This window comes from Buteo buteo, chromosome 11, assembly GCF_964188355.1.
Source record: "Buteo buteo chromosome 11, bButBut1.hap1.1, whole genome shotgun sequence".
Lineage (NCBI taxonomy): Eukaryota > Metazoa > Chordata > Aves > Accipitriformes > Accipitridae > Buteo > Buteo buteo.
The window spans coordinates 21,839,887-21,852,177 of record NC_134181.1 but is presented as its reverse complement, the minus strand read 5'-3'; the positions used below and the strand labels follow the sequence as shown (position 1 = coordinate 21,852,177).

Genomic DNA, 12,291 nt, shown 5'->3' with positions numbered 1-12,291 from the left:
TTGAGGGAAAAGTATGTTCCCTAGCACCACACCTTCCCAGATGATGCTGTTATCATTAGGATTCCTAGAGACAGGACAAGCATTCACCATGGGAGTCTCATTCCAGTACTCAATTTAATAAAAATGTAGAGAAGACTTAGACCATAAACTAGTGTTTTAGCTTTTTCTTTTTGGCTTTAAAAAGTAATGTTGCTTCATATGACTAATCAGAAACAAAATAAGTGAAGATGGCTGCTGATCGCTGCCTGGAAGCCTTCAGCTAAAAAAAGTAAGCAATATTACTACATTCACAAGATCTTTAACTTTTGCTGCAGATACTGAGTCAAACAGCTCTGTGTTTTCCAGCAGCAACTGCTGTTAAGTTTTTTCTAACCTGTACTTCCCTCCAGTAAGCATTGACCTGTTATCCTGCTGAATCCTTGCTTGAGAAGCAGACAGTTGCAGAAAATTCACCTCACTGTTTTCAGCAGAAAAACATGGATTGTTAAGGTTGCTGTAAGAAACCTCCCATACAAACCACAGTTTACAGCATGCTGAGTTTCTCCAGTTCTACACTGACTAAAAAGACTTTCCTGTATGTTGTTCTATACTTACTCATCAAGAATGCAGTTCCGGTTGCCAACTATAACATGCAACTCAGACTTTTCCACACTTCTTCAATGACACTAGCTGCAAAGTACATACGTTACTGAAAAGCAGACTGAGCCTTTGGTCTGAAAACTGGCAGCGAGAAAGACAGCATCAGCATACTCATTGATTACACAGAGTCAACTCTACAGACTTCAGTAAGGTAAGATAGATGCAATCATGAGTTTGAACAGCTGTGCTATGGTGAGAGACCCATTAACTCACATGTCTCAAATACTGAAGCACCAAAAATACAGCGCTCATAGCATCAGTTCAAAGATAACAATCAAAAAAGCAGCAGGGTCAACACAATGTCATAAGCGAATAGCAATATAAAATGTTTGACAAATAAAACTCACGGTCAACGGTTCTCCGCACCTGCATTTACTCAGGACCTTATATCAGTGGAGACCAGATTTTGACTAGCCTGTCTGAATTCTACAATAAGAGGATCACATTAATACTGATTTGTTTAAATCACCAAGAACACGGCTAAAAAATTGCAGTCTCATGCACAATACATGTTTTACATTATGACAACTGTGGTGTTGCAGTCATTTACTTGAAAGCGGTTAGTTTTTCTGATTTTATGACATATGTAGCTAGGCCACAGAGACACTGACATAAGCAAGAAAATCAATTTGATAATGAAAGAGCTTACTGTAAGCTTCTTGCAGATCTTATTTCAACTCAGCTGAGAACAGTGTAACAAAAGTTGACTCAGCTCAAATCAAGCCTGGACTGTTACAGAAAGTCTACAAGCCAAGCAGGTTTGGGTTTGTTGTTTGTTTGGTTTGTTTTTTTTTTATTCTATCAAAACTTTTTGTAGGGCAATTACTTCAACACTTAGAATGCATGCTCTGCCGAGTTTCTTTTGCAGTTCACTTGGTGGAAAGTATTTTACCGTGCACTAACATGACACTTTGGAAAACAAAGTCTCAATTAGCAAACTACTGAGCATGATGAAGGTTGGTGAGCCTCCTGTTACAATTCAAGAGATCTAGAAAACAAACTCACTACCAGATTAAGCTAGACATTATTTTTCAAACAAAAGACAGCACATTTGCCCGAATGATTTTGCATAGCAGGGCTGGAATAGCTATTTGTTATTAACCTACCCTGTTACATATAAGTACTTAATTACATCAACACGACCAGCTGTGTTCTCTAGAAGAGACTCAAAACTCCTGAGAATCAAATAAGGAAACTACAAGAAGTTTTTCACAGAAGAGCACACAGTTCTACTAACTGCAAAAGAGTAAAACACTTCAGGCATGTAGAGAAACCATGAATATTTACTACACTAAATACTACCTTTTTTGTCACCTCAGCAGTTCTTAGGCATTGCTTCAGGCAAAGATGCAAATAATAACAAATGCAGCAAATAAACATTCCTGTCCTGCATGATTAATATTCGTTTGTCCCTATGTTGTTACCTGGCAAAAGAGATATTAGATGTGTACCATTAGTCTTAATCCACAGCACTGACAATAATAAAGACATCAAATGTGCAGTTTGGGTTAAGGCAAAATTTTAGACATTACAACCAAGTAATGCACTCTAATGCAAACACATGAAATCTAAGCTCACAAAGCTGTAAGAGAGCTACAAGATATGCTTATCCAAAGGAGAAAATAAAATAAACTTGAGCACTACACCCCCAAAAAGGCAGCATTGATAAAACAGACTCCTCTCTAACTACTGAAGGAAATTCCTCAGCTCTGAACTGCAGACATTCAGACACCAGCGTGCCAGGATGCAGTTTTTATGAATGCCATCTCTGCTCAGGAGTTGAACTGTATGGGTTTTCATCTACTGTCTTAATGAAGAGAGGTTGCAATTATGCTACAAGCTGGTACCTGAGGAAGTGAGGATCTCTGCTCCTCACCTAGCACACTGCCATGGATACTGCTAAATTGAACATCCAGAAAATGGAAGTATCCCATGATGACAAGAAATTATCAGCTAACAGAACTGAAATTTTTTAGTGCCATAGCAACCAACTTCAGACCTTAAAACTAAATCAGTCAGAAGATCAAAAAAACTATTTTCAGGCAAGATTTCAAATAAAAAGGCAACTACCTAGACCTTTTATTCATTCAGCTCTTTGCAGTTTATTATTAGGAAGAATAACTGCAAAGCTTTTTGAAAAGTAAGCATACATTTTCCAAAGACCGAAACAAGCAGAGTCTGCCGAGAATGTGGTGCTCACATGCAGGAAAGCTATGCTATAAAGAACATCTAGACATTATCTCTATACTAGAAAATAAAGACAGCACACAATTTGCCTAGAATAATCTTTCCTCAAATCATTCTGTTCCAACCCTGACAACCCAAAGCAGGACTACAGTGATCTCCTTTCCTCCAGAATGAGAGAGGAGAAGATGCAAGCAGGGAAAACACAATCTAGCTGTACCTGTCTCTGTCACAACTGACTGAGTCTTTGCTTTTCAATATATTCAACTATTTGGCTCAGTAAATCACCTCCCCAAAACCAGACCTCTGCATAACACAGCTTTCTCAGTTCATCCTGAGCCAAGCTCAGACTGCACACCCTGCATCAAACTCTACTCCTCCCCTTGTATTTCCGTTCTTTTTCTCCTCGGTATTCAGAGCTGCAGCAGGCCAGCAGTGCCAGGTCACTAGAGGAAGCAGACTTGTAAGATAATCCCTTTTATTAAGCCAAACATCCCAGGCCAAACTGATGCATAACCAGCTACCACAAGTATCAGCCTGCCAAGAACAGCACAAAACTGGAGAGGGAAAAAAAAAAAACACACAAAAAAAACCCCCAACCCAACAACAACAAAAAAAACCAAAATAACTCTCTCAGATAAGCAGAAGTGCAGCGGCTGTTAAGATTGCTAAGGATATGGAGAATGAAGAACCTGTGCTTAATGCTCTGTTCACAATACAGTAAGTCCAGGACCTAGCAGGAGAGAGACCACCTTACCCTCTAGTCAGCTCACATGTGGCTTTAGTAAGAGGAACAGGGTATTTTTAAATATTGCTACAACCTGAGATGAAGCCAAAGGCTGATGCCAAAGTAAGTAATCCAAACACAAATCAGACTTCTAAATTGTATTTAGAATTTTACTTTAAGACTTAACTACAAAGGCCAGGAGAAAATTGGGCTGACACTATCTGAACATAAGGAAAAACAAGAACTTCAGAACAAAAATGTGGCTAATCTCAGTTAAGAAGCCAAGCCTCAGGAGAAAAATCTTCAGAGAGTGTTCCAGCCTTGTCTCCATCACCTTCTTTTGTTGTTGCTTATATGTTTTTTTAAAACTTTATCATCTCAACCCCTTCCTCCTAGGTCCAACCATTCCCTTCCATTGACTTTGATAGATCCATCTTCCATTTTATGAATTTTAGAAGCAGAAGAGACCAGTCTTGACCATTCTAATTTATTTGCATCTGCCAGAAACCACTGTAAATTCTTCATTAAATTCGGTTAGAGACAGAATGGTATATGGAAATTTCTAATACAGATGCACAGGCTTCAACTCATACAGAGTCTAGCATCCAGTTACACCCCAATAATTAACTCAATCTCTTAAAATTACAACATGTTTTTACTTTAAGTTAGCTCAACTTCAACTACGGGTAAGAATTCTCCCCCTTTTTTTTTCTTAAGGACTTAAGAGTTCTTAAACTCCTGTGCCCTGTACAGGTGGCTTTGAATCATCACCAGGTCAATATCCCTTAGAAAAAAGGGAGAGTGTAAGCAAAGCCCTCGGTAAGGCTTAAAGTACATTTTCCAGGTTTCTGATCATTGCCTTTAAAAAAAAGAATCCCTTTGCATGTTGATATCTGAACCAGATGATAATGCTGTAGACACTGCCAGAGCATCACCGGAATACTAACTGCCTACTCCTTTGCAATAGTAATGATTAGAGAACCAGAACAGCCTCCAACTCACAACTATGTACTTACCGCCCCGAGAAACAGGTAGTTCCCATTCAAAACAGCTCACCTGAAAGCCAGGGAGAATGCCTGGAGGTTTTGTGGGACAAAAACAAGCTATAAGCACTGAAGGAGATGGCCAAGTCAGTAAACAGTGTCTTCACTATTTGCATTTCCTAAAAACTAGCCCACCCCTGTGCTATGTTTAATCCACAGCCCTCACTTACAGCTCTGGACAGGTAAACAGTCATTTGCTGCCACAGCCCAGACATCTCAAAAAAGGTACCTTAAATGCCAGCCTCCACTTGCGCATGGGAAAGCTGTGAGAGATGGAAACATGAGTACATGCTCGTATATGAGATAATGTTGCATGTTGAGTCAAAACAAAACCTTCACCCTCCAACTCAATAAATTACAGAGATAAAAGGGGGAAAAAATTTAAAATAAATCAAGCTACGCTAACACATCACACCCACCTCAGTGCAACCAAAAAGCTTCAGGGAAGCCTCCACAGAATGAGGAATAAAACATTTATACAGAAGAAACGTGCCAGTTCCCAACCTGTCAAGTGTTACACACTTCCTAGTCTGTAAGTCACATCAAATGAATTTTCTGGCATTTTACACTATGCATCTGAAATAACAGAAAAAATACTATTCTTAAAATACACAGCTTTAAGATTAACTTGCTTTGTTCTTAACCCAATCCTCAACATTAAGAATGCCTTATTTTTTTTCCAGAAAGCAGAGCATTCAGGTTCAATTATACTGTCCCTGCCATAAAGATGCTACCAAAGAATCGGAACCATTCAGGATGAAGAAAGAAGTGGGAGGCCAAAAGTTTGATCTCTAATCCCAACTTAACCATGACCATTCGATCTTAGAAAAACTATTTAGCCTATAATGCATTAGCATTATATAGATTGATATAATGCTTTGAATATTACATAATCTTTACAAGCACAATGCAAGTAAAGCTCAACAATTATGACATCAAGATAATTCATTGATTAATCAGATCTAAGGTATATTTAACAGTAAAAATTATGCTCCACTAATAAACCAGATGAGAGCTACACTGGTTAAGATATTTTCATACCTGCTAATGTTTCCTACCTCAAATTCAACAACTCACTCATGCTTTAAATGCAAGTCATCATTAACCATGCAAAAATTTTTAGCTAGCAAATATATTAATATTTCATGGGTTTGTTTATACAAGAACCACCATGGAAATTAGTTTAATAAGCACCCCATAAAAGAGTGCTTAAAGGCTGCAGTCTATGTTGAGTGAAACACAAGCACTGAAGTCTCTCTAGAAACAAGCTAGCAGTCAGAGTAACTTCCAAAAAAAACCCTTTAAAACACATTTTTGAAAAACAGAAGTATACACCCCCCATTCTCCTCTTTTTATGTCTGGGCATAAAGTTATTTGGGTAACAAAACAATGATGACAAAATTTAAGCAACTCAAAACAGTAATGTATGCAGTACACAAATAATTTTAACTTGAAGGAAATTAATTAATCTGGAAAATGCACCAAAATATGCTCTTGATTCTATTTTCTGATTATAGCCAAAGAGGTGTAAGCTGACCAGCTTTGATCACTACCTCCTCCAATTAAGGAGCATCCTTCCCATTCTTCTACTATGAAAGGAAAGCAGAAAAGCATGATTGTCCCTTGATTTCTACCTTTCAAACAGTTCAACAACCTGAAATGCAGAAGAGTTCTGCACCTGCAGAAGCAGACTCTGCACTACATCAATTAACCATTTCATTGACTTGCTGGAAAATTAGTGGTAAAGTATTTGATATCAGTCTGGGGGTTTGATTTTTTTTTTAAAAAAAAAGAATTCTAGAAATACACAGTGCTTAAATATCTGTGTTGATAATACTTTAAATTGACAGTCTACAAGTAATCTCTCAAAACCAAAACTTCAAAATTTATGATTTTGGATTTGCTTGGATTGTTTGGGTTTTTTTACTGTTTTCTTTTGTTTCAAACTATTTTTTACTGAATATTTGTGTTAAACAGTTTTTCTCAACATTCACCCTACAAGCTAGGCTCCTGTACCAGTCAACCACAGCCTCAACACTCCTGTTTCTTTAGATTTGGAACTACCCAGCAAAAGCAAAGGAGGACTTACTTTAAAGACATGCGCACTAACAAATCAGCAGATACTGAAATAACGTGATCGCATTCACACTGGCTGCCAAAACAAACACATCCTTCCTTTTCTCTACACTTTCTGGACTCAAAAGGAAGGTTTCAAATAGTTGTTTTCCCTGGTTATTCAAATTTTAAAGTGTCCTAGCTTGTCTCTGTCACACTAAGAAGAAAAATCAATGGTTAATCTTAGCAGTAATGCTCCCAGTTTGAAACTGAAAGTTTCTCCACTTTAAAGGAACATTTCTTATGAGAAAAGCAAGATGATCTTAAACATCTGTGGAAAAAAGGCTGCTTCTGCGCCAAATTGCATCTAAAAATCTCATCTGCTACTTGTAGCAAAGCAGCTTTTCTTCAGATGGGCTTGTATGACTTAAGACTAGTTCCCCACCCATTTTAAAATGTAATCATCACTTTTCTGGTATTGTCCAAACAAGTTGTCAGATGCTCTAGGGTCAAAATTAAAAGTTGGATCAACAACAGTAACAGCTAATACGTCATGTATTTTCTCTGCTATAACCTCCAATGCAAAGGAAATGTCTGAGACAATATCTGACCCTGTTCCCTATCACCCGATGTGCCACCCAATGTTTACAACTCATGACTTTTACTCAGAGTCTAAATATTGGGTTATGCAGAAGTCAGTTATTTCAATTAACTTCTCAGAGCAGCACTCTGGGAAGTCATTTTTACATCAGGATACAGCCCAGCACATCGGCATTAGGGCAGGCAAACTGTTGAGTCTAAGACCAGCTGACAGTGCTCTTTACAGGCTGACAGACAAATAAGGACAAGGCCGCAGACAGGCACCTTCAGAGAGAAAATTCAATCCAAAACAACCCTGAGATGTCCTATCGATGCCTGGGATGTCACCCCAGGACAAGATTCACCTTCGGCACTGGATATGAAACAGCATTACAGCTAGACAAGACCAACAGCTAGCAAACTGCTGACAACAAGGCAGGCTTTGAAAGGGGAAAAGGAAAACCACAAGCAAGACCTAATATTTGAAAAACAGTGGAGTTTTCACGAGATATGCAGAACCAACGTAAGGGCTTGTACTTGCCCAAAATAAAGTGTTATATGAGGCATCCCTTCATCTTTTGCTTCTCCCTGCACACCCCTGTGCCCTAGCCCTGCACTCACTGACCCTCTGCATTTAACTCACTGAAATGACAAAACTATTCCAGCAGAAAGCTGAGAAACTAGATGATAAAAAGGTCCACCTCACTAAAATGGCAGAAAACCAATAAGCACTGGAACTATGAAAAGAGAAGGGAGGGGCCACACAACTGGAAAGAAAGGAACAACAACAGCTTGCCTTTTTGGCAGGCTTGTAGCTTGTGAGCCAACGCTTCTAAGCACAGCTTCTGAGATCGTCTCAGAGATGGTGCCTCCCTAACAGGGGGTCCAAAAGGTCCCAGAGAGGTGGAAGAAACAGTAAGGGACAAGTTATTCATAAAGCAAACATCACAGCACTTTATAACTGTGACAGGTTTTGCATCAGGACTCAATTTAAAAAGTCTGCCATGAGTGTCTTACTAAACTACCTGTCCAAAATTAAGACATGAGATTAGATAAAATCTAAATTATTTGTGGATTTTAAGCCAGGAAGTAATCAATGACAGTTATTGATTCAAGACTCCCCTTGATGAGAGTAACCACTAAGTCACTGCCATCTGCTGTCTCTGCAATAACAGATGAGAAAGGAGCACAGGTTTTTCCTGACTGCATTTCCACTTGATAAAACGCCATTAAAACTGACCCAGCCTGACACTCCTGGACTTCACAGCAGAGAAGCCAAGAACTAAACAGACCTCCACACCAAAACTGCTTGCCAAAGACACTTTCCCCAAAGGCTTCTTCAAACTGAGCAAGAACCACCAAAGAATGAATGAAAAGATGGGGCTAGAAAAGACTCTGAGGTGGCAACTCAGTTTTTTCTCGAGCTGGACTTACACGACTCATGACAGATGCTTGGGAACAACAGAGACTGCAGAGCCAACCTCCCCACATAAACTAAGCCAGGTCTAAAGACTGCGTATCTAGTTTCATACACACACAGGCAAGCACTGGAAAACAACCACCTCTGCAAGTGAGCTCTACGCGAAGGTGGGAACCTGAACCTGGGGAAAAAAAAAACAAAAACAAAACACAACCACCTTCTCGGGTCACTGCTGCTACCAGCCAGGCACCTTTCCTCCGCGCTACAGGGGCAGGACTCTCCCTAAACCTCTGAAATCGAATAAGCCTGTAAGGCACCAACGCCAAAACAAAGGCATCCCCCCGAGACCTCTCCCTCCCAGGAGGGCCGGAGAGCGGCTCCTCTCCCGGGGCCCCCTGCCCTCGCCGCCAGCCCCTCACACGAAGCTCCACAGCAGCGGAGGCGCAAGGGCGGGAAGCGCGGTCGGCGCCGGCCTGCATACACGAACCCCAGTTTTTGTAACAAAAATCGCGAGGTAAAGAAGAAACGGCGGCCCGGGCTGCACTCGCTCCGCTGAGAGGCGGCGGGGCCGAGGGGCGCGGGCGGCGCTGAGCCCCGCTCTTTGTTCGCCGCCGCGGGTAGGCCCGGCCCGGCGCCCGGCCCCTCACCTCACGGACGTCCTGCAGGCACTCGAGGACGGCGAGGTTGTTGGCCCAGCTGTGCTTGGAGCAGAGCCGCACCACGTCCTCCCGGCACACCGCCTCCTCCGACAGCTTCCACCCGCTGCCGGAGCCGCCGCCGCCGCGGGGACCTCGCGGCCCCGCCGCTCCCGGCCCCGCCGGCTGTCCCGCTAGGGCCGGGCCGCCGCCAGCGGCGGCGAGGCCCGCGGGAGGAAGGCCACCTGCCGCCGGCCGCGCCGCCAGCGCCAGGAGCAGGAGGAGCGCCGGGCCCGGGCAGCGGCTCCGGACACGTCCGCACGGCGCCATCTTGAATCCGCCACCTCCGGCGCGACCGCCCGCCCACCCAGCGGCACGCACGCCGTATGCAAATCAGCGCGCCGGTGACGTCAGCGCGCCGCGCCCCCGTGGACCACGCCCCTTTCGCGCCGAGGTGGGGGGCGGGGCGCGCGGTTTGCCCTGGTCCCGCCCTCAGCGCGCCCCCTGGCTCCGCCCCGCCCGTCGTCCCCTCACGAGGGCGACGCGCCATCGCAGCCGCCGGCGCCATCACGGCCCCCAACCGCCATTACAGCCTCCAACGGCCGTCACGGCCCGACAGTGGCCCCCAAGGCCCGTCAGCCACGCAGGACGGCACTTGCCAAACTGCTGAGCCGGCGCCGGTGGCGGGGAACGTGAGGAGCCGTGCCCCCCCAGGGAACGCTCATGCCTCTGGGAAGGCAGCCTGGCCCCACGCCTCCCACAGCAGGTATCCAAAAGCTGTGGCCAGTGGTTTTGCCCTAAATCCTTCAGTTCCCCCCTGTGAAACAGAGCTCGCGGTGCCGTCCTCCTTGGAGGGACGTCGCGGAGAGTTGTTAAAAGCCCAAGAAGCTCTTGGCTGCCCCAGTGATGGAGGACATAGGAAAGGCCATGAGAAAATGGTGCTCAGAGCAGGGTTGGACTAGCACGCAGCTAAGAAAACTTGGGGCCACATATGGAACCATGAATAAAAAACATAGAATAGCTGCTCAAAAAAAAAAAAATTGAATAAAATATTGGAAGAAAGCAGAAAATACTGAATAGTGGCTTCCAGCCAGCCAGGATGCTCATGGGCAAGGACTCATATTACCAAAAGAGCACAGGATCATGCAATTAAGGGTTGCATTGTCCCAGAGACAGGCAGCAAACCCCACCGACACAGACAACATTCACGCTGGAGTTTCCCCACACCGGGTGCTGAGTTATCAGCTAGGGTGATCTGCCCATGCATGGATGCACCTATGGCCCCTCCTGGGGCAGAATGCCTGGACTGGCAGGAGGGTACAGGGTAAATCCCACTACCTGCGCTGGGGTGGCCCAGTACTGGGGTTGTCCCCAGGGAGCAGGCAGCTGTACAAGGGCAGGAAAATCACATTTTGGGGGTGCCACAAGACTGGTCGTTTTAGGGTTTCGTGGGTTGGATGCACCTCCTGCCCTTTCAGTGCAGGACCCTCTATTTCAGGGCCAGGATTTAGCATGTGATACTCAGATCGTGGCTTAGGGCTTTCTCCATGGGGATGGAGAGAAATGGGCGCTCCTGTAAGAGTGATCTTATCCCCAAAGCAGGATCTACAATGGCTGATCCAACTGTAGATGGGATCTACAAGGTCCTCCTAGGGCAATAAGGGGGAGCTGGATGCTGAATTAGGTGACAGATCATCTAAAAGCAGTGTCTGCAACCACACAGCCTCCATCGGAGCACCATTTTGGTAATGTCATGGCCCCCTCCACCCTGGCAGCCAGACCTCTGAATTTCACAGTAAAAAAATATCTGTCCAGGTGTTGGGTCAGTGGCAGCAGTGGGACACAGGTCCACCACCAGTTCAGCAACTACAGCTTTTCGGGTGCCCTCCTAGTCTCCCAGCAGCAGAATCTTACCAGGCCAGCTCACAGCACCCTCCCAGGGTGGGTTTGCCCCAAAATCTCAGCTTTGCTTCCAACAGCAGATGGAAAGGGGGGACAGGGAGAATCCCATCTCAATTCCTCTGCCTGGCTGACGCCAGGAGCAGTTTTCCCAGCACAAGTTGGCAAAGTCAGTTGGTCAAAAGTCAGAAGCTTTTGCCTGGATGCCAGGGCACTCCATGGGTCTGCCCTGGCTCGGTGAGCTGGGGTGAAGCAGAGATGTAGGGCTGCTCCCTTCCTGCTCCAGGCTGCCTCCTCCTGTCTGGACAAAGACCTTTTGGGGATGCCACCGTCTGTCTTACCCACACCAGGAGCTACCAGAGCACAGTGAGCAAGCTGGAGCCCACTGTGGCCACCAACCTGCAGCCACCTCATCCAGGTGGAGATGAGGGCAGGAGAGGGAGGAGGGGGTCAGATGGCGAAGTCCCCACGCTTCTTGTGTACGAGGGTCACGCTGGGACACAGCACTTGGGAAAGTGGCTTTGTGCTGGCACCCAGGGGCCATGCAGCTGGAACACTTGAAAACAAAAGCCAGCAAAATCCAGCCCGCGCTTGGCAGCCCATTTGGCTTAGTGGAAGTTATTTGAAGAGCTAGCCCAGCGCCAGAGCTGGCTCCGCTCCTCCATCCATCACAGGATGAGGATGGAGGGGAGCAGCGGAGCTGGGTTATGGCTCCCTTCTCCTTCCCACACCCTTGGGAGCTCTCCGGAGACTCGTTTTTTGATCAGCAGCCCACATCCTTCTGCTGAGCGTCCTGTGCTCAAGGGAAACCTTCTCCCAACCTTGGATTTTACCATCCTGAGTAATCCGCCATTAAATAAGCATTTTATAAAAAGAGGCCAACACTCACCATGTCCACACAGCAAGTTAAACAAGGAAGAGGTATTTCTTTGCGCATAGCGACCTCTCTGCCTGTGCAATAACCCCAGCAGCTCATTGCAGCCACAGCCCCCCTCCCTCAGCACAGGCGCAGTAGAAATTCCCTTATTGCCACATTTTAAGCATTTTACCAGCAAGGCTTTCAGACTCTGGGTGCTGCATTAAGTGCTTGCAGTTGTCTGCTTTTGTAAT

General features: G+C 44.9%; 1 protein-coding gene across 1 annotated transcript in view; it reads right to left on the bottom strand.

Annotated features, from left to right (window-relative positions):
* The window catches only part of GLG1 (golgi glycoprotein 1), an 87,669-nt gene extending 78,038 nt beyond the window's left edge, over positions 1–9,631 (bottom strand). The window contains exon 1 of the mRNA XM_075040389.1: positions 9,295–9,631. Coding sequence (XP_074896490.1) covers positions 9,295–9,612 — 318 coding nt within the window. The 5' untranslated portion in view covers positions 9,613–9,631. The remainder of the gene's footprint in view (positions 1–9,294) is intronic.
* Between the last annotated feature and the right edge of the window lie 2,660 nt (positions 9,632–12,291).